The sequence below is a fragment of the Melanaphis sacchari genome, unplaced genomic scaffold, assembly GCF_002803265.2.
Source record: "Melanaphis sacchari strain LSU unplaced genomic scaffold, SCAv2.0 Contig73_pilon_pilon, whole genome shotgun sequence".
In the NCBI taxonomy this organism is placed as follows: Eukaryota; Metazoa; Arthropoda; class Insecta; order Hemiptera; family Aphididae; genus Melanaphis; species Melanaphis sacchari.
Window position 1 is genome coordinate 2,921,315 of NW_020271525.1, and position 23,366 is coordinate 2,944,680.

The 23,366-nt window shown below is 27.2% G+C and overlaps 2 protein-coding genes across 2 annotated transcripts; one reads left to right on the top strand and one right to left on the bottom strand.

Annotated features, from left to right (window-relative positions):
• Positions 1-10,409: 10,409 nt before the first annotated feature.
• Positions 10,410-19,318, top strand: LOC112600899 (synaptojanin-1-like). Its single transcript, XM_025348227.1, has 13 exons — positions 10,410-10,687; positions 10,942-14,092; positions 14,583-14,764; positions 14,849-15,137; positions 15,191-15,398; positions 15,461-15,648; positions 15,703-15,862; positions 15,982-16,092; positions 16,154-16,294; positions 16,820-16,917; positions 18,368-18,584; positions 18,658-18,882; positions 18,994-19,318. Exons 2-13 carry the CDS (start codon positions 11,019-11,021, stop codon positions 19,138-19,140), a joined length of 5,040 nt encoding a protein of 1,679 aa, XP_025204012.1. The 5' UTR covers positions 10,410-10,687; positions 10,942-11,018; the 3' UTR covers positions 19,141-19,318.
• A 494-nt stretch (positions 19,319-19,812) lies between these two features.
• LOC112600987 (sodium channel protein Nach-like) lies at positions 19,813-23,342 on the bottom strand. Its single transcript, XM_025348365.1, has 7 exons — positions 23,161-23,342; positions 22,696-23,065; positions 22,417-22,562; positions 22,152-22,338; positions 21,739-22,018; positions 20,683-20,991; positions 19,813-19,952 (listed from the first exon to the last, which is right to left on the bottom strand). The coding sequence occupies exons 1-7, from the start codon at positions 23,340-23,342 to the stop codon at positions 19,813-19,815; spliced, it is 1,614 nt and encodes a 537-aa protein (XP_025204150.1).
• Between the last annotated feature and the right edge of the window lie 24 nt (positions 23,343-23,366).

The window sequence follows — 23,366 nt, forward strand, 5'->3', positions numbered from 1 at the left end:
AATATAATCATCATGGTTTATGTATGTCTTGTGAAAAGATGTATAAATTCTTTAAACTATATCACAAAGAAGTGTAAACTGTTTAAATTTCCTTTATTTATATAAAGGTTTTACAAAATAATAAAAGTGAAAAGGTACAAATTATTTTGGTTCTCCTTGACTAGCCTAGTCTATTTCAAGTTTATTGACATAGGCTAATTAAATTTGTTTGGAGGGCTAATTACATAGGCATGTCTATAGGGTGGGCAGCTGCCTCTGCAACTACTTTTTGAATGGTTTTACTATCAGCCGTTTATATTAAAATATTAAACAATGATGTGAAAATTAGATAAAGTGGTTAGCTGATTCTGGAAGAGATACCATATTTAAAAATATATTTTACATTGTAAACGAATTAGTAACTGTATCAGTTTTCAAGTTGTTCATGTGAGATATTTTTTTAAGTTGAGTTTCATCAAAACAAGACTTAACAGCTTAATGCAAGACCATTTGTAAGCATTATTAGCCATAAGTATTGAACAGGAATCTGTGTACAATATGAAAATCAAGTAGATAGGCATATGGAATTGTAAATATAACTTTATAATTTAATGTATTGTATTATTTATTATTTTTACACTTTTTCATTAATAATCTATTTGTAATAACACAACAATTTTTCTAATTTAAATCATTTTATTAATGATAATTAAATTGTATTTTTTTACACCTATTCAATTTTAATGGGTTCAGTCTCAAATAACATAAATGGTTTACTTTATGTTCCAAAATTCTTTTAACTTGACAATTGATATATTTTATAGTAAGTAACAAGGATTTTCTAAATTTTAGATGTTTATATATTTACATAAAAAATTACAGGTTTATATTGTAATACTAATTACTATGAGAAAAGAGTCATACAGGTAGGTATAGATGTAGTATAAATATAATAGGTATTTAAAAACTAAAATTTTAAAATTTGTCATTGAGGTCTGGGCACGCCTATGACTAATTATAAATGTTTTCATTTCTATTGTAAAATATTTTTTATTTATTAGTTCATTTATGAACTAATGTAATTTTCCTTAAATACGTCTATGATTGTCTTTAGAGAGTTAATTTATTATTTTAAAATAATTAGAAAAAAAATAGAACATTCTTTTATCGTATAAAGATATCTCATAATTATTTTTCATGTATAAACGGTCACACTGTGAAATTAACTAGCCCTACTGGAGACGAGACCTGCGACGATTGTTTCAAGTTTTCGTTCTATGCTGCCTGTATAAATTTTTATCAATGTCCATTCTGATTTTCATCCACAGATATATAAGTAAATATTTGAAATAATGATAAGCGAATTAAACGATAATATTTTTCATTTTCAGCCTCCGCCATAATTTCTCAAGTGTTATCCAAAAATATATAAATGTAACATTCTACAAAAACCACGGTTGGTTATACTATTATATTCCGTGATACTATCTACAACCAGTGTAATGAAAACAATAGTCTTATCAATAATCTAAAAACTATTGTTATCACTTATAAGTTGTAATGCTTAAATTAAATTTATTAATTATTAAAAGTTAACTTTTTTTTAGTTCTTTAGTAGTGACGACGGAAAAACAAAAATCTAACTGCGTCTTAAAGTAGCATTGTCTTTGCCGTTTCAGTGAAATTATTAATTAATTAAAAAAGAAGTGATTCGAATAACGCAGTAATGAATAATCCCAGTGCCGAAGGTCTCCCCGCCGTTATAGAAAGTTCGGATTCGTTTGACAGCGGCATCAAAAGTTCCTCCCGATCTCCTTCATTGACGTCTATTGACAGATGGCCTATATTCTTTTCATCTTCCAGGAAAACTAAACCTGAACGAAAATTTCCTAAACGTAAGTTGTTTATTCAATTTCATTGTAATGCATATTTTAAATTTAATCATTCTTTATATACCAATATTTTTTATTGGTAAACCATTCGTCTCTCAACAACACTTCAGCCGTACACTTAATTCTTAATTTTTTTAAATTATATTTAAAAAAAAGATCAATTCAAAATTGAACTTACGAATTTAATACTTAACACATATTACCAGGTTTAAAATTAAAATAAACTTATCCAGTGGGTTGTTTTATATGTAAAAAATTGAGATAGAGATATAGAGGTATAGAGCTGTAATTAGAATTTATGATTACATTTCATAGATATAAAAATGGATGTTTGATGGAAAAACATTTTACACATTGTAAATTGAACTATTTATTATTCACTATCTAGCGAGAACCTAGATTTTTATTTTTGTTTTAAAGGATTTTACACCTAACTTACAAAATATGTTAAATATAGAATATTTTATTTATTATTTATTATACAATTTTTAAAGTGATTAACTATTACAGTTAACTGATATGCTAACAAATAAAATTATTGTTAGATGCCTACTGGTCTACTTGATTCAGTCTCAAGACTTCCTAATTAAAAAAAGTTACTAATTTTTGCTTTCACTAAAAATTATTAAGAAATTTAAAAAATGTATTTAATTTAAATTTATATATAATAATAAATTATTTATTAAATCTTAGATACAATATATATTTTTAACTTTTAAAAATTTGTAAACTGTTATTTTTTGACTTGCTAATGTGCAAAAAAAATATATAAGAAACCCAAATGAAGAAAAAGTGAAATTCTATCAATATGACTGTAAACATTTTTCTTAAATTAACATGAAACTAGGATAATCAATTTGTCAAAGAAAATTATATTTCTATCTTAGTAGTTAAAGCACTAACTACATTTAACAAAAACTTTGTTTCTTTTACAAATTCTATAACTTTATAAATGTGTGTCTAATAAGACTATGCTACAAATAGTACAAACAGTTAATTTAAGAAGAAAAGAGTTCAGAGATCACAGATAACTCAATTTATGGACAGAAAATATTTAATACTATTTAGTTAAAACAATATTAAAATAACAAGGATTTAAAATAAATTGTCTGGTTTCTATAATATTTTCAAAAAAAAAAAAAAAGTTAACAACATGCTCTCTACAAAATATGCCTATTATTTTTTCAATTATTTCATAGTAGTACAGCACTTGATTAGGTATGTTTGTCTAATAGTTTATTAATTTATACTTAGTATAGTATGACACTCCCTCGTATCTTTCAAAATTAAATACTTGAGTAATATTGAACTACAAAAACAACTGATTTATTTTAATAATTGATTATTTGATTTTTTGCTAAAAACCAAATAATCTATGTTATACCTATTATAATTTTATTATTATAAATAAAATAATTTAAAATAACAATATATAATACATTTCATACAAAAATTGCTTATTATGATTTTTATGGTAAGAATAAAATACCTTATATTAATCACTTAATTAATGTTTTGTTTTTACAAACCATATGACATAAAATACTTATTTAAAAGTTTAAAATTAATGCTTCAAGTATTTGGATTTTTATTTATGTATATTTTGAAATATTAAGTTTTACAGTCCTAGTAAATAGTACCTATGTTGGTAAACATTCATAAGATTTAGTCCTCATAGATTTAAAAACTGGAAAAAATAAATAAATATTTTTGAAATTTTTTATATTAAGTTAATAATACTAAAATGTGGAAATGCAACCAGTAGTGTTAAGCATACTTATAACATGATAGAGGGTTATAAAACAGTTTTAAATAATGTACTTATACACGTTTTTGCATTTTATTGTTAAATAGAATATCAATAATCAACTAATTAAAATTAACTTAACGCTATAGTAATTTATTTTATTTAAAATGTATTGGTATGAATTTTAGACAATCAATAATAATCGTTTATAATAATGAAATCCTTAATTGATAAAATCAGCTATTTATTTTTTACTTTTCCTAGGTATAAGAAGTATTTATATAAAAAATTAATTTATTGTAGGTACTTATGAAATAAATAATTATTTTATTTTTTCTATCTATAAAAAAAATTAAGGAACTTACATTTTTTTTTTCAGAACAGTATTAAATTTTTTATTGTGTAAGCTAACTGATACTTAAAATTAAATTTGTCTTTCTTTTTAGTATTGTGTAAAATGTATATTGTAATGTTAAATTTCAGTATTGTTTATTATATTTACGATATCTAATAATAATGACATGAATAATATACTATAGTCTATAATTATAGTAGAAACTATAAGTTCATTATATAATAAATTAAAGTATTTAAAATAGGATTTAATAGTAAACACTCATTTCCAAAAGTAATAACTTTTCCCTGACATTTAATATATATAAAATATTTCATATGTAGGTTTATGCATTTCTAATATTTTATATATTTTTTTTTATTTTTTTTTCTTATGTGTATTGGTAAGAATGTTATTAACATTTGATTTTTAAAGTACAACTAATGGTGTATTGGGGGGGGGGTATACAGTGTATAGCGTATACCCAATACGTTATTTGTATCCACGGCGTATAGCTTATGACAAATTAATGATACGCGGGTATACGGTCGATCTACCATATATTCTATATAACAGTTTTAAATAATAATATATCAAGTATCATATCACGGTTGTGAATAAATCGAGGAATAAATATAATAATATGTACATTAATAACCTTGCAAATACGATATCTCGATAGTCGATTGTATAATTGGTACTTTTTTTTGTGGTATCACAATATGATTCTAATGCGTGTAAAAAGATGTTTAAAATGTAAAATATTAGTTAATAAAATAATTTATTGTTTTTAATGTAGTATATTTTAAGAGAAATAAAAGTTATAGTTGAAGTGAAGTGTGAAAAATTTTTTTTGGACCCTATCTGGATCTTTCAATTATATATATATATATATATACAAGGTATATATGAACAAGGCATACCCACTGTTCATTTTAGCAAAAAATCACTGTGTAATACCTAAATTTTTAACTTATAAATTTTAAGTAGAAAATTGGCATGAAACTATCAAATATAAAAGCAATTGTTTTTTAAAATCTATTACCATTTAAAATGTAAATGATATAATAGCAATGTCATCTAAACATTCTAAACGTTTACTGATGATAAACTATTTTATTAATATTCAGTGCCTTAATATGTATACATCAATATTGTTACAAAAGTATTTTTTATTATTTATTTTATATTATTAAATTTAAAATTATACCTAGATTAGTATTAAAGAAATCAAAAATTGGTTTTAGTTTTATACCAACAATTATAGTGGTAAAAATAACTAAAGGCAATGCGTTTAAACATAAGAGATATGATTGTTTAAAATTTGAAAGTTTAGAAAAAAATCACTCTGTATGTATAGACCTATATTTAATCTAAACTTGATTACTGAGTTGCTTTGACAGCAGATACGTGTTTAATCTCAAGGGACATAGGCGTAACGATGTAAAAAATTAAATAAATACCATTTATAAAATACTTTAAACATTGGATCTAACTATTTTGTGAAATTACTTATATTTCAATGTATTTTAAATTCCATTATAGGTATTAAGTAAGTTTATCCTCAATAAATTACTTGTAATTATTATAGGTAACTAGTGATATGAATACATGATTATTAAAAATTAAAGTATTTTATCACCTATTTAAAAAATGAAAAGAAAAAGTTGCTATATTGAATATTTTACTTAAATTACTTGCTGTAATTGATGTGATAAATTTTAATTCAATATTAAAGCTTTGTATATATGATAAAAATCTATTCTGCAGAGATCTATTAACTTAAAATATTTCCTTGGATATTTATCCAATTTATGGATATATATTGTAATGTATATTTATTATTTATGTTAATATTAGTAATACAGTAAATTTAACTAATTTTTGCTAAACACAAATCACTTGTCAGTATAAATAGCTTAAAATTAATTTAAATATTTGAAAATTGAAATAGTGTGTATAGTTAATAATATTATACATAATTTAAAAAAGTATTATGGCTCTATGAATAATATTTTTTGAACTACGACAAAATAACTGGAATCACAACCTTGAATATTAACAACTGTCATTTACAGAAAAGCTTAATTATTATTAATTATAATACTTAAAATGTTATTATTATTTTTCTCACATAAGCTAACAATAACTATTGCTATTTAGTTATTTAGTTATTATTTTATTTAGTTATTCTATAATCAATGCTATGGCTAATGGCAGTTGACCCTGTGATAGATATTTTACTGTTAGTGCACTATTTGTTATCTCTGGCCTTCACATAACATAAAAACAACAAAATCACTTTTTTTTTTTTTTTTTGAGCTAACTTTAAATAAAATCAACTACCTATAACAAAAATTTTAGAGAGTTATACTTTTAGATTTCAATTTGTTTAGGTATAAATATATATGATGTTAAAACCACTAATGAAGATAAAGCTAATACATTCACTTAATAAATAACTGAACTATAAATAATTATTAAAAAAATTTTTGCCCAATGTTGTTTTTGTATCAATTATTATTAAGATATAATACAATCGGCAGTCAGGTTTCGAATAGAGCACTGAAGCGATTAATATAGTGGTGTTACAATTAGATATGTTTATTCTGTGTCAGGCGATACCTATAAGAATAATACAAATACTTAATATTTCAATTTGAAAAAGGAATTTCTGGTTAATTGGATCTAGTTATTACTTAGAGTGTCAAAAGAAAAATTTTAAATAATGAGTGAGTGACTTTACAGTAAATAATTAAAATTTTAACACAAATCTGATTTTCGACAAAATATATTTTCTAATTATGTTATAATTCATAAATTATAACTTAACATACCTACGTCACATATTTATCAAACGTTTATATCATAATTTTTTAGGCATAAAATATTTAATATTTGTCTCTTTTTGTACTATTTATAAGCATTTGAAAATTTAAATTTTTTTTAGTTTTTTACAATTTATGCATAATAAAATTGGTTTTTAAGTTAAAAACCTTGAAAATTGTATACAAGGTTCCTCGCATGTACTGAGTAGTTCATATTATAAATACATTGTCACCATTGAAAAAAAAATTTTATCAAATTTGAAATTGCTGAAATTTACTAATTATTTTTTAGGAAGGTATTTTTGGTTTAGTTATAAAAATAAATTTTACAATCTGTACATTAAAAAAAAAAATTACAGTAAGCAAATGGGTTAACAAAGCAATGATAAATAAACTTGGAAATAGTGAGTAAATAAACTATCCAGTGATAGGACCCTTTTAGCAAGATTCGACTATAAAAGATAAATATGACAATGTGTTTTTAACTAAATGATTACACATCAATGTTTTTCAAGACAAAAGGGGGGCTGTCAAGAATTAAAGCTGTGTTCTGGTTTATGACTGAAGGATTTGTATAGTGAAGTTATTTAGAATGGTACTTTTTATAGTAAGTTTTAACTAAATTTTCAACTGCTTCAATGTTTAAGTTTTTATAAAATATGTGATTTGTAACCAGGAAGCAAATGTGATTATATGAAGTGAAATTGATTGGAAAGATTCAATTGTTTTTAGTTGTGTTGGTTTAGCATATCCCCAAATTAGAGCCCCTTATGATCAAATTGATTTTAAAATTGACTTATAAATAAGAATATTTTGTTGTGAAGTGGAAGTTTGGATTTTAAATCAGGATGTGATAAGTGAGATCTAATGTTAAGTGACTTTCTTTTGAATTTGAGGTAAGAACCAACCCAGGTTAATCTTTTGTCTAAAATATTTAACATAAGACAAGGAGGAGATAAGAACACCTTTGAAATAAAAAAATAGGCATTTATTTTTTGTTAAGAGTATAAGGAACATTTTTCAAATTTGTCAAAATTAATTTTAATTTTTCAATTAAAGAATCATTTTTCTGTATGATCAAGGTGGTGTTAATGAGTATTGAGTACTTTGACCGGATCATTATTGAAAAATAAGATAGATTAGCAAGGATAGTGTTTTGGATTTAAAGAATATCAAGTGAAAATACTCTACAGGTTAGAAAAGAGATAACTTCTCTCCTGCTAAGATAGAAAAAATAAAGGAAAAATAATTAGGTACTGTGACAAACTTTAAAAGTACGATTTTCAAGGTATGAATGAATAAAGGGGAAATGAAGGGGAACAGGAAGGAATAATTTAATTTTATAGAGCAAGTCTATGTGCCAAACATTATCAAAGACTTGAGCCAAATCCAGGAAAACCCCCAGAATTTTATTGATAGTTAAAAATTTGATTTTACTTATTTAATTTTTGATACCAAAGGTTTGAAAATGTTATGTAACATCCTATTTAAGTTGTTTTATAGCAACTAAAAATACATTGGCATAATTTCAATGTGTATATAATTCAAATTTTAACATAGACAGAAAAAATTGAACATTTTTTTTTTTTTGTTTATAAAATATATAATACAATTTTAGATTTTAATAATTTAGGCTTGAATATTTTACAAAAGATTCTCCACAATTTTCTTACAAGAGCATAATATTTGTATGAATATTACCATAGTATATACCTACAGTCGTCATATTTTGTTGAACATTCGAAAAATGTACTCTAAACCTTCGGTAACAATAAACCCTAGAATCCCTCCTTATATGCACATACAATATACTTAAACGGATATGTACTTAACTTAATAGTTAGGTATACATGGCGATGTTTTAGACCTAAGCTAAGTTTTATAAAGTATGAGCATTTTAATTTTATTAGTTTAACGATCGAAAAGTTCAATTACAGTTATAGTGTATTTGAATATTTGGTATTTATATTTTTGCATGAAATAAAACATAGTTATATTAAAATGTGTCATAGTTGAATAAGATAAAAGATATTTAAATTGACCTGCCTTATACTACGATTACAAGTTAAAGGTTCATTATTTAAGCAATCCGTAAGATACAAATTAATGAAAAAAATGCTTTTAAATATAACTCTAAAGTAATATGTTGGTTATGGATCATCACCGAAAAATAAAAAAAATAATCATACTGAAATTAGCTTTGAGCTATTTTTGGAATATCTATTAGTTTTAAGTTTTAACCGCGTCCTCCAAATTTACGTCAATATTTTAATGATATGAAATATTACTCATATTTATATAATATAATTTATAATATACATTTTACCGGTTTCATATTTTAAAAAAATATACGTTTTTATACACATTTTTTTTTTATGATATGAAATTTTATCTTGTATATTTTTCATATTTTACCAATTTAGAATTTAAAGAACAATTTATAACTTTTTATTGGTTTTATATGTTTTTGAGTTAAACTTTGAATCGGATTTTGTAAGTCTGTTAAATGAACTGAAAATTTCAGTCGTAGGTAAATCAATTTTATTTAAATTGTCTAAATACCAATAGAAAAAAGGTCTTACGCTATTCAATCAACGATTATTTTACCAATTTGGTTAGCTTATAATCATACTTTCATTTAGTTTTTACCGATAACTGATAAGTCATTATTAAAAAATAATAATTAAAAACGATAAACTTTTATTTTTTATGAGCATGATATTCCGCTATTTTTAAGGCATATATGAGTAAAATATCGCATGCTTGAGTATTTTTTAGTACTATAAAATCTGAACTCTAATTATATGAAATGTTACTGTATCATTATTATATTATTGGATATAAAGTTTTTGTAGAACTAACCAATTTTTAAATTTCAATTAGTCTCCCTCCCTCGCCCCAATGACTCTTAAAACCCGTACTTGATGAACCTTGCAGCATATTTATGTAATTTATGTTTCCTATACACAGTACTTATTATTTATAAAATTTATAATCATAAATTGATGGAGTGTCTAGTGAAAAAACGCGCGACCGTTTACGAATAATATAAACAGTGCAATTCAAAATTAAAATTAACATCAACGCCGAGTCCAAATGTGCCGATCAAACACACAACACACACACATCCAAAGACTCCAAAGTGATACTTAATTCGTATCAGTACAATACACAGAATTGAGAATACAATAAATTATCCACAATCGTCAATTATTCAATAATTTCAGTCGGCACTTGGCTGTCGCCTGTCGCCTGTCAAGTGTCAATGTGTTTTGTTTATCGCCGCCGCCACTGTATAAGAGCGCTGTTCGAAATCGAAAAGATCGATTATGTTACGTATTTTATTCTATTTGATCGATTGTTCTACTTCACAATCGTTCGATACATAACTTCCGATGTTAAAATATACCATTGTCAATATCGATTATTATCATATACGAATAGTAAATATAATTATTGAATTAAACGCTTGTGATGTGTTACAAATTTACAATAGTACTATAACATGATAAATTACTTGTGGTTTTATATATATATATATATATTTTTTTATCGGAATCGCCAGTGATTTCGCTCACAGTCTACAATATTATAATAAACTCATAATTGGTACGAAAATCGATTTCGTCGAAAAATCGAGCATACGCATAATCGATTACTACTACTACTCACCACAAGACACTATCAACAAATACCCATACTATCGCGTATTCGTGTGTTCACCGCGAATTGTATTGAGCGTGAGCATCGAGCATTTGGCAGGCAAGCGGGTAGCCCCCAGCGGCCGAGCAAGAAATCAATACTTTCCACCAACACCTAGTGGACGGTGTCGTGTACGTTTCGAGAGGCGTTCTTGTCGTACACTTTGTACACCGTCTTAGTAAAATCAATTCTCGAGTCAAATCTTGTAAGTTCGTCAAGTCAGTATTTCGATAAATGTGAACCAGCTATTGTGGTGGCTTTATAATATTGTGTTTTTTATTTTCATTTTTTTCATTTTTTCTGCTTGTCCATAATAATTGTATAAAGATCAATAATCCGTGACACCGCTTTATTACTTTCCATATTGTTATACGACCACCATAATAATTTTGCATTGTATTTTCGCTTGTTTGTTCTTTTTGTTTTTTTTTTATATTTTTTTTTTTTTTTTGTTTTTAGTCCGAAATCGAGCTACCTACTTACCACCCATGTATGTTTGAATAAACCATTTAAGTCGGGGGAGGAGGCACTGAACAATGTCTGCCAAACAGACTCCGTCAATCATCGGCAAGATTTACAGAGCCTATGAAAAGCCATCCAACAGTCATTGCGTTGTTCTAGAAAATCGTATGCAAGCTGAAGTATTGTTATTTGAAAACAACACTCTATGTACGGCCACAGCTAGTGAGTTTGACACGTTCAAACGTCAGTGTGTGAAAATTGTAGACGCATACGGATGTCTTGGCGTTTTGAATGTAAATATTGATAATAAAGTAGCACTGTTCCTGGTTTTGGTAACTGGCTGCCAATCAGTTGGCAAGATATCTGATGCAGAAATATTTAAAATTACACAAACCACGTTTGTTTCATTGCGTAAGCAACAGAGCGATGACTATGCATCTGAAGTACGGAAGCTTTTAAACAGCGGTAGTTTTTATTTTTCGAGGTATGTTTCACAAGATGTTCGTTTTGATTTGACCCTGTGCGCCCAAAGACAATGGAATAACTGTGTTCCTGATAATCGTTTTTTTTGGAACCGTAATTTACATGTTTATTTTATACATTTTGGAATTAATACCTCCCAATGGTTAATGAAAATTGTTTGTGGCAGTATTGAGATAAAAACTGTCTATGCAAGACATAAACAAGCCAGAATTGCTATAATATCAAGATTGAGTTGTAGAAGAGCTGGAACTAGGTTTAATGTCCGTGGTTGTAATGATGACGGTTATGTTGCAAATTTTGTTGAAACTGAACAAGTAATCTACTTGGATGATGAAGTCACTTCTTTTGTGCAAATAAGAGGTAGTGTACCACTATTTTGGGAACAACCAGGAATGAATGTTGGAGCACATAAAGTAAAACTGTCAAGAAGTATAGAATCTTCAGCAGATGTTTATGAGAAACATGTTAAGTCACTAATAGATTGTTATGGTAATATAATTTTCATTAATTTATTAGGTGGAGCTAATTCAAACAGTAAAGAAAATGAATCTGCTTTGAGCTATGCGTTTGAACAAAAACATTCCACCTCAGCATTTTCTTTCATACCATTTGTTGCATTTGATTATCATCAAGAGGTTAAAAGTAATGGAGATAAAAGTCTACAAAAATTGAAAAACTCAGTTGATCCATATTTAGATTCATTTGGTTTGTTTTACGCAAAAGGTAACTCTGTTGTTAAACATCAAACAGGCTCTATGAGAATAAACTGTACTGATTGCCTTGATCGTACAAACTGTATTCAAAAATTTTTTGCTTTGGAAGTATTGGCCAAACAACTTGAATTTCTTTGTCAAAATGAAACTGATCAAATAATATCAAGATTTGAAGAAGTATTTCAACAGCTTTGGGTAAACAATGGCAATGAAATAAGTAGAATATACGCTGGTACTGGCGCAATACAAGGTGGATCAAAATTATTGGATGGAGCTAGATCTGCAGCCAGAACTATTCAAAATAATCTGTTGGATTCTAGTAAACAAGAAGGATTTGATATATTATTATCTGGTAATGCCTTTAACAATGAATTGTTAGCAAAAGCTAAAGCATTACTTCCTTATAACACTTGGCAATGTCATCCAGATTTAGCAGAAGAAATGTGTAAAAAATATAAATCATATACTTACAAGAGTAATTTAAGAATTTCTATTGCTACATATAATGTAAATGGAGGTAAACATTTTTTGAATTTTGATTCTAGTAACTTAGAATCATTATCCAAATGGCTCTTGGATCCCTATAAAGTATCTTTATTTGATCCATCAAAAAAGTTCTTCCTAAATGACAATAATAATCTTCCTGATATTTATGCAATTGGATTTGAAGAAATTGTTGACTTAAATGCTAGCAATATTATGGCTGCTAGTTCAAACAATGCAGACTCGTGGAGTAAAAGCCTTAAAAACATTTTGTCTTCTAAAAGGGATTATGTCCTACTTACTAGTACACAACTAGTTGGCGTTTGTTTATTTATATTTGTTAAACCAGAGCTATTACCTTATATTAAAGATGTAACTACAGACTCTGTTAAGACAGGAATGGGAGGTACAACTGGTAATAAAGGAGCTGTGATGGTGAGATTTACTTTAGATGCTACAAATCTTTGTTTTATATGCTCCCACTTTGCTGCTGGGCAATCACAAGTTGCTGATCGTAATGCAGACTTCAATGAAATAGCAAGAAAATTGAAAATTCCTATTCAATCAAATGATTATGTTTATTGGTGTGGAGATTTTAATTATCGGGTGGATATGGATCGCTTAGATCTCATAAATCATGTACTAGATGGAGACTTGGAAGAAGTTCTGAAATATGATCAACTTTTAGCACAATGCAGAGATAAAAAAGTATTTGAAAATTTCTTTGAAGCTCCTATAACATTTCCTCCAACCTACAAATATGACATACTATCAGATGAATATGACTCTAGTGATAAATGTCGTACACCGGCTTGGACTGATCGTGTACTTTGGTACTGTAATGAAAATAATGATTGGCCTAATGGTAAACAAGTATTCTATGGACGTGCTGAAATTAAAGAGAGTGATCATAGGCCTGTAACAGCTTCTTATGAAATTGAAATACTGTGTATTGATCAAGCTCTAAGGGAAAGAGAATTAAATGTATTATGGAATGAATACGGACCAATTGATGGTGTTATTTTAGTACATATTGAAAACACTGACTTTCCTTTAAATGATGAATCATTTAAAAATATAATGCTTCAAGGTTTGGGTTCTTTTGGTAAAATTTTAAATGCAAGATATTTCACAGATCATGCTGAAATCATCTATGAAAATGGTCGTTTTGCAGCTAATGCTTTAAAAATAAAACAAATATCAATTTATAACTATACTTTAATTTTAACTGCTAAAAATAATAATTGGGCATTAGCTATAAAAAATGAGATCGAAACTATCACTAACAATATAGTGCCCTTATGGACAGACAAGTTGAGATCTGCTCCAATGAGACCTCCATTACCTGCAAGATCTGATCAAAGTCCAAGTTCAGATGGAATGCCGAACTATCCACCACCTTCAAACGTTCCTTTACCGCCACTGCCCCCAAGACAACGAATGCCTCCTCCACTCCCTCCCAGAAATGCGTGATGTCACTGCATTAACTAAAGTATATTATCAGTCCAATATTATAATTTTTTAATAACTTACCTATTGTATTCATTATGTTAAATTACATTTTAATTGTATGCAAAATTGTGTTTTAGATCATAGGTTATTGTTATTTATGCTGATTATTATCTTCTCTAATGTTACTCTATTAACTATTATTTATTAGATTTTTATTATAAAATTAAATGTGTTATTTAATGTTTACATTGGATAAATAAATGCTACATAATGTTATTTACAATGCATACTTCTTACATTTTGTATCAGTTATTTAATTGTTTGTTGTATTATTTTACATTAGGATTATAGTTCCTGAAGTTGTGCTTGCATGTTATTATTTCTGTTATTTTATTAATATAGTATAATTATTTTATTAAATTTGATTTTGATTTTAAACACAAAGCTGGTACACACAAACCTTACTTATCTTTTATCTAAGATTTGTTTTTTTTATTTAAAAATAAGAACCATGATGTTAAATAAATGGATGCAAAATTTGGATCCAAGCTCTCAAGATTTGTACTTATGTAATTTTCGAGTGTCAGTTGAGGGCGAATGGTTATGTTTACGTGAAATAACTGATGATCCGTTATCTGATATTTTTCCATCACAATGTCTCACTTCTCCAGACTTACCATTCTTATTAGGTATTCGTTAATTAAAAATCATGATAATTTTTTTTAACCTACCATTTTATGCTAGAATAATACAATTATAATTGTTGAATTTAGATCGTGACCCTGTGTTGATCGAGAGACGTAACCTGGTAAACATATCCAAGCTGATTGTTAAAGAACTAATTGAAAACTCATTGAAAAATGGACGTATGCTTGATTCAGATCATGCACCTTTACAACATTTTTTTATTGTCTTGGAGCATGTCCTTAGACATGGGTTACGCCCTAAGAAAGGACTTTTGGGTCCCAAAAAAGAATTATGGGATATATTGCAAACTGTTGAAAAATTAACACCGGATGCACAAGAATTAACAAATAGTATTCGAGATTTACCTACTGTCAAGTAAATTTAAATTATATTAACATATGAACTTTTTTAAATTACTATTTTTTCAGAACTCCAATGGGTAGAGCAAGAGCTTGGTTAAGAGTAGCCTTAATGCAAAAAAAGTTGGCTGATTATTTAAAAATTTTAGTAGACTATCGTGATGAAGAATTAGTAGATTATTTTGAACCTGATGCTCTAATGATGAGTGACGAAGCTATTATTATTGTTGGCCTTTTGGTGGGCCTTAATGTTATCGATTGCAATTTGTGTATTAAGGCAAGATATTAAAAAATTAAATGGATTGTTATCATTTAGTTAACAATTTTATATGTTACTAGGAAGAAGATTTAGATTCACAACAAGGTGTAATTGATTTCTCATTATATCTACGCTCAAGCCACCACCCTAATCATCATATACAAGGCACTGTCAGTTGTCCTGATAGTCCTTTAGGTCTTGAATCAGAAAATATGAATGTAGTACTTGATCAAAAAAATTATATAGAAGAACTTAATTGCCATCTTAAGTATGTTTTATGTCTAATTAAATTTTATGAGATAACCATTTTAATGGTTTTTAGGGCAACTGTGGCAAATTTAGAGTCAAAAGTAGAAACACTTACAACGTCTAATACTTTGATTAAAGAAGAACTTGATATGGCCAATAACAGTTATGCAATGTTGAAAGAAGAAAACCAATTAATTAAAAATCAGTTGATGAAGCAAAATGATTCCAAAAATGTAGATATATAATTTTAAACTTTTTATAATGAGGATAAGATTAATTTTTTCTGATCTAGTATTTCTGAAAAGATACTCTATTATAATAATGTTAGTTACCTATGTAATAAATATTACAGACTGAACCTTTAATTATTGATATTCCTACTGGAGACATGGATACGCTTAAGCAATTTGCAGAAAATGAAAAAAAACAAAGAATTGAAGCTGAAAAGGAACTTCATTTACAAGTATATATTATTGCTTATGAAATGAACAAAAATTGAGAAGCCTATTGTGTTATGTTATTAGATGAGCCTTAAAGCTGAAATGGAGGTTGCAATGAAACTTTTAGAAAAAGAAAGTCGAGAAAAACAAGAAAATATTGTTTCACTAAGAAAACAATTAGATGACATAAAAATGATTAACTTGGAAATGTATAAAAAATTACAGGTGAGACCCATAACTAAACTGTTATATATTGTTAACTTTTTGTTAAATATTAATATTTAATTATGGTTGATGATTGGTTATTTAAAATGTTATAAAATGTGATCTACAATATTGGGTCGGGAAATGATCAGGAATGCGAAGAAGACTTGACCAAGAAAGCTGAAATGGTGAGCCGGCTACAAAAAAAAACTGAACAAATTGGTTGCTTGCTGAGCAATTTACAGTTCCACGATGCACAACAATTAAGATTGAGAAACAATGCCGGCATGAGGAATTCCAATTCAGACACTAGGTTGGCTTCTCGACCAGATAGATCACTTCACCGGCAATCATACACTCCAGTTTTGAAAGAAAATGCTCCAAGTCCTGAGCCATTAACTGATCCCGAACAATCAAATAATGTTTAGATTTGATAAAAATATGTTTTTATAGTTAAAATGCCAAATTTAGAGTAAATAATAAAAATTAGGTTAATTTTCTTTATATTTCTTTCTCTTGATAAATTAGTTGAAGGTTTAATTGCAGGAGAGTGAGAGTTCGCTTAAGCACAAGTCAGAGTTTGTTTCTAAATTGGAATCAAAAAATGTAACATTAACAGAGGCTTTGAAAAAAACTGAAGAGGTGTATGTATTTGTTTATTAATTCATATTCCTTTATATTTGAAAATCCAATGCATCTAAATGCAATACCTATTGGTTTGAATTGTTTTACATAATATTTTTATGGCATTTTGGTTATAAAATTTATGATAAAACTTTACTATTCAAAATATCTCTAATAATTATGTTTTGTAATAAAATTGTATTTGGGTGCATTAATTTGTTTATGTAGGATTTGATAAATAAAAAAATGATGCGAGCCACAGACTGTTAGAGAATAGGTCTCTTACATTATGAACATTTATATTTATTTATATTTCGTTTTAATGTATTGATATCATTTAATTAATTATGAAATATAAACTTTTAAACATTATTCTATATACTATTATATTCTTATATGATAATTAATGTAAACCAAACTTTGTATTAGTATTTTAAGTCCTTGTTTTTCTTTATACCATTATTAATATTTTATGATATTCAAATAAAATATAGTGTAAAATGACTTATATTTAATAAACTACTTATTTATTACACGTGCAATGTTCAATAATATCCCAAAAATGTCCTAAAAAAGAATATATATTTATTTATTTATTTATTTATTTATTTATTTTTATTATTTTATTTAAATAATGTTTTTTTTTAGTTTTATATTTTTTGCTTTTTTTTTATTAACACAGAACATGTTTTTGGAAGGTAATTTTTGTGGAAATTGACATTAAACATTGACCATAAAGAATGGCTATTTCAGAGTTTATAATATTACCATTAATATAATTTATTATTATCTTTTTAAATTTAAAAATTATTTTCTAAATTAATCATGTTTGAAATTAGTTCTTTATTTTTTGTTTTAAATTCTGGTAACGTTACCAAATTTTATAACCATCCCTGCCAATTTTTTTCATACTTTTTTTTTATTAAACTTTGATTAGTTTAAGTAAAATTAATTTTTCAAATAGTTAAGGTAGAACATTAGTTTTTGCACTTTGTTGTCTTCATTTTGAAGTTTCCATGTCTATTACTGATTTTATTTAGTATTGCTAATTAAAGGTGAACTAATATTTCTTCCTTACCATACTTATCTAGCAGATAACCTTATCTTTACTATTGGCTTAAGTTAATTTTCTTTTTCTACATTGTCATTCACACGGAATCAAGTTAAATCTAGCATTTGGCTGATGTGCAATTATTTCTATTATAATGTTAACCATTAAGTTTGGTTTACTATAAAATTGACCCATTGTTTTCTTTTTGATACAAATAACAAATTTATCAGTTTTATTAAAATATCTCTCAAAAACATACTCTGTACATAAAAATATAAAGTCAAAACGATAGGTATTTTTATAATTTTTTTATTTGTTTTTATTCACATTTAAAATAGTGCTCGCAACATTTTTTTATTTATCTATTTTTATTTGCATACAATGTATTTCCTTTCCATTTATTCTCTCACTTATCATAGATCGAAAAAAAATGAAGAGGAAAAGAAAAAAATATCTGATTCAATACTTAGATACCACGATCAAATTGCTGGACAGACATCAACTATTGTAAAATTAAAAGAAGATTTAATTAGAGAACAACAATCAAAGATTAACCTTGAAGAACAATTATTCAAAGCAGGAAATCAAACAACTCGTCTTGATGAAGAAATTATCCAACTTAAAGCAATGTCAAATGTAAATTTTTGTCTTGATTCTTTAATCAACTACAATTTTGTTTAATTCAAATGTATTTACACACGCTTCTTAGGAGTATATTAATTTACAAGAGGAACATCATAGATTGACAGAGAAGTATCGAGGCCAAGAACGAGCACTTGAAGAGTTGGCCGATCAGTTAAAAAGGGAGATATTAAAGTCCAATGAACTGGAAGAAGCTGCTAACAGTACATTGGCACAAGCTCACTGGGAACGTGACAATGAAGTGGCCAATTGCAAAAAATGTGAAAAAGAATTTAGTTTAACGAGAAGAAAAGTAAGACGATACTTAATTATTAAGCATTAACGTTTAAATTTTTTTTTGTAAATGTTTTATACTTAAATAATTTATATTTATTTACGTATTATTTTTATGTTTCAAAAATAGCATCACTGTAGAAACTGCGGTGGAATATTTTGTGCATTGTGTTCAGACAACACAATGATGTTGCCATCATCTGCTAAACCCGTTCGTGTTTGTGATGACTGCAACTTATTGCTTGTTGAAAGATACTCTGTCGTGCCAAACAATTGACATAAGTATTAATGATAGTTAAAAAATTTTCATACATAAAGTTAAACCTAATAGGTATTTTTATTTTATTATATAACAACTTATGCCATTAAGATGAATGATCTATAGTTATATTAAATTTATATTTTTTATTATCATTACTCATTACTTTAAGTTATAATTTTTATCTGTTAGGAAGTACCTGTGATTTATTAAATATGCTTTATATCAAATTATTACTATTGGTACTATATTATGTGTATACATATATAATATGAAACTATATGTTTCTAGTTGACAAACATAGGTGCATTGAAAAATAATAATTTCTGCTGCTATAATAGTCATAAGTTGTTGATTTTATACACACATTTATGTATAGAATATTATATTGACTTTGCTTAGAAAAACATATTTTTGATACTGTACATTTTTATGAAGCCAATATTAAATAAATAGACTGCTAGATATTATATAATGTAATATGTTGCATTTTAAATAATATTTTGTTTAAACATAAAGTATAAGTTATAAATATTTAAATTTAATTTCTAATCTATAAATATTATATTATTGTTATACCTATGTTTTATATATTATTAAAATTTTACAGCATGTGAGTTATCATTAAATAATTATGATATATATATTTTTATAACAGTAATGTTTCATAACTTAATAAATATGCAATTATTAATGTTTAGGTGTTATTTTATTCTTCGACGAAGGCTTATTGTATTGATATATGAGGAACTTAATGCCCCAGTACACCAACTCAATGATTGTTAACAAACTAAATCCCAAAAACAGACCTGCAATGCCTCCAAATGACACTAAATGATTATAAAAAAAAAAAGATAAAACTATTAATGAATATATCTTAGTCAAAAAAAAAAACATGTGATGATCTTCATAAAAAAAAAAAAAATGGTGTTAACTACTTATAATATATCTACAGATTTTTGCTCGCCTATTACAATGATGATGGTACAGCGTTATTCAGCAGAGAAGATAAATTACCTATGATTTTGAATGAACACTTAATGGTAATTTTACATCTGATAAAATATAAGAACTGTTAAAGAAATTCTTGAGTGAAAATCACAATTTTACTTTAAGTAAAACTTAGTCAAGAACCACTTTATAGCCAGTTGTATTTTAAACGTGATATCTTGCTAACATCCAATCAAAAACTTTAACTATAGTTATTTAAGTAATCATAAGCTGGTAATATCTGTTGTAGTCGTAAAATCGGAAAATCGGTCTATGAAAATTGTAAAATATTTAGAAGTGAATAAAAATACATATTTTATTTCATTTTATAATTTTAAAGGGAAAATAAAATTATTAACAGTACCTATTTAATAAGTTAGGTAAATATTAATTTAAAAAAAAAAAAATTTGTAGGTACTCCATCACAAATCTAATAGGTACCTATACCTATATTCAGTATTTTATCAGTCGAAGAATAATTCCGAAAGAAGTTTTACTTCATCAACTTGTATTCACTATTCGAAATACATACGTTGTTTTAATTTTTAATTTTAATAAATGGAATAATACCCAACAAGTCAATCCAGCCGAACGTCACGTCCCTCTCATACTTCACCGCGCCCTCGTTCCTATAGAAAATGTCCACAGATCCGTAACTGTGCCTCGTCAGTGGCAGTGAATCCAACGAATAGTCCACGTCCAGGTCGAACACGCTTTCGTGACATGTGGGCAAACACTGGGAACAGTTGAGAGGCGATTTCATCTCTGTCAGTAGGAAACCTCTGATGTTGCCTATCGGTGGACTGTAGAACCGCAACTCACTGTTGTGCTGTGCGATGCATAGCAGCTGTGTCGAATTGCATATCGGTACACGGTTGTCTAGAAATGCACAATACGTAAGTACCTAATACATATTAAATTGTTTTGATTTTAAACTTATGTGTACTGCAAGTAGTATGTATTAATTGTATGTTCACACTTTCGCAGCACTTTTCAGCTAGGAGATTAAAAAAGTTTAAGCGAAAATATTTTCCCCGAGCTCATTTTTTTCCATCTAACACAAATCAGTGGTTTTTATGAAAATCTACATACATTTCATAATAAAATAACCAAATTCTATAATTCATAAAAATATTGCTAACATAGCGTTATGTTTATTAGTAAAACGGAAAAAAATGAGCTCGAGGGAATATTTCCACTTAAACTTTTTAATTTCCCTGCTGTAAAATGCTGTGAATATAATACAATTACATACTACTCATAATTTTATTCAACTGATACGTCAATACCTGGTGCAAAAGTACCTAGGTACTTATTAAAAATATTTTTAAAATTCAATTGCAAAAGATATTTAAGTACCTACTCATCTATGGCTAATTTTTTAGTACCAGAATTCATCTAGAGTAAGATTTATTTTTATTAATTTACTATTTTTTTTTAATTTGAGTGTATAAAAAATTAGCAGATAAATCATTCTCGTTGAATTTAGCATAAAAGTATTCTTAAACTTTTCTTTTATTGAATTTAGTATTTTTAAATATAAAATTAAAAATAAGTATTTAAAATATTAATAGGCAATCATTAGAATTATACAAAATTATTTTAATTTTTTTAATTTTCACTTACCGAGCATATTGAAGTAATATGGACGACAACCGCACTTTATTTGTAAATAATTTAAACGGCATTCTATGAGACATGACTTTTGAGTGTACGATTTTGACACACTTAAATGTTGTTCATCGGGAAAATAACAAAACCGCTCTGCCACGGGTAGATGTTTGATCCTATCAGTGCTAATAGTGACAAACGGTTTTACCATAATACTCAACTTGGTCCCTTTTTTTGCCGTAACAATGCTGCCCATACCGGATTCTGGATACTCGTTCACATAAAATACTTGAACCTTCAAAAAACAAGTCAACTGATATTTTGTTCAATCATATACAAAACAATATTTATTCCAAGGAAATTTTAAAAATAATACTACACGCCACCACTGTTTGTATAAATAACATAGTTTAATATTTTTCACATACCCTAACGGCCGGTTGCCCAGTTATTATAGAAGCGTTTTTCAAACGTTCCGATTTAGCGAATTCCTTGAAAAATATTTGTAATCCCGAAGTAGAACCGGCCGCTGTGTTTCGTCTCAATATACATTCCCAATTCGTAGAGTTCGTTTGAGTCATATCCATATCAGTGTCCAGTGTATTAAACATAGGGCTGAAAATTCAAGTTGCATAATTTATTATATTTTATTATTATTTTTTTTAAATATTATTCAACGAGTGAATGTATTACCATTGTGATTTTTTTACGGAAGTCAGTGAGTTGAATGAATAACAAAAACCTTCTTCTGATCTCTGTAAACTGAACAAGTCACAACAGTTGTAAGAGTGTCCTATCCAAAAACAAGCGTTGAAAACTTCGTTACATGTCGGCAATACCTGATACGGTAATCAAAGAAAATTAAAAGTAGGTACAGAATTAATTATATTTTGTACTTGATACCAATATTACAATTTTAAATATTCTAGGTATAAGTGTATAAATAGTAGGTACCTACATTTAATTACTTACTTGTAACATCAAATCTGTAATATTTATGGTGGTTAATTTGGACAGAAAATCACTTATTCCATTATTTAAGTAATGTAACATTCTACTGTAAAGCGGATGTTGAAATAGTGTCAACACGTTGAGGAAGGTGTCCAATTCGGATTCTTGATATGAAATGTTTATTCTATCGGCTACGTACTTATAAGCCACCGTACGTTTTATTTTGTCCATAGGGCAAACATTGACAGCAGGAAACGGGAGCGAGTATAGCGCCAAATGTGTGTCCTTGACGGCTGTAACCGTCGGCGAGGAGTTGAATTTTAGCCACATAGTGTGTACCAGAATGCTAGCGCAGACAAAACTGGCCAACACGATGACTAACCAAGCACACCTGGAATAACGTAGATACACGTCGTCATCGACGTGTGATTATTATGGTGTCAATTAGTGTATGTCTTATCGTTAAGACTATTTAAAATATCAAACCGTTCGATCAAGCTGGAATTATCTTTAAATATATATTGGACACCGTGCACAGTACAATAACGAGCGTATTCTCTGAAAATATTGCCCAGCTGTTTACTTTTGGTTATCGCCAGTCTTTCGACGGTCGAATATGACCAAGCAAATTCTTTTTTCCAAAACGTTGGTGCCTGTTTAGGGTTCATGTTCACGCTGGGTCCAAAACACAA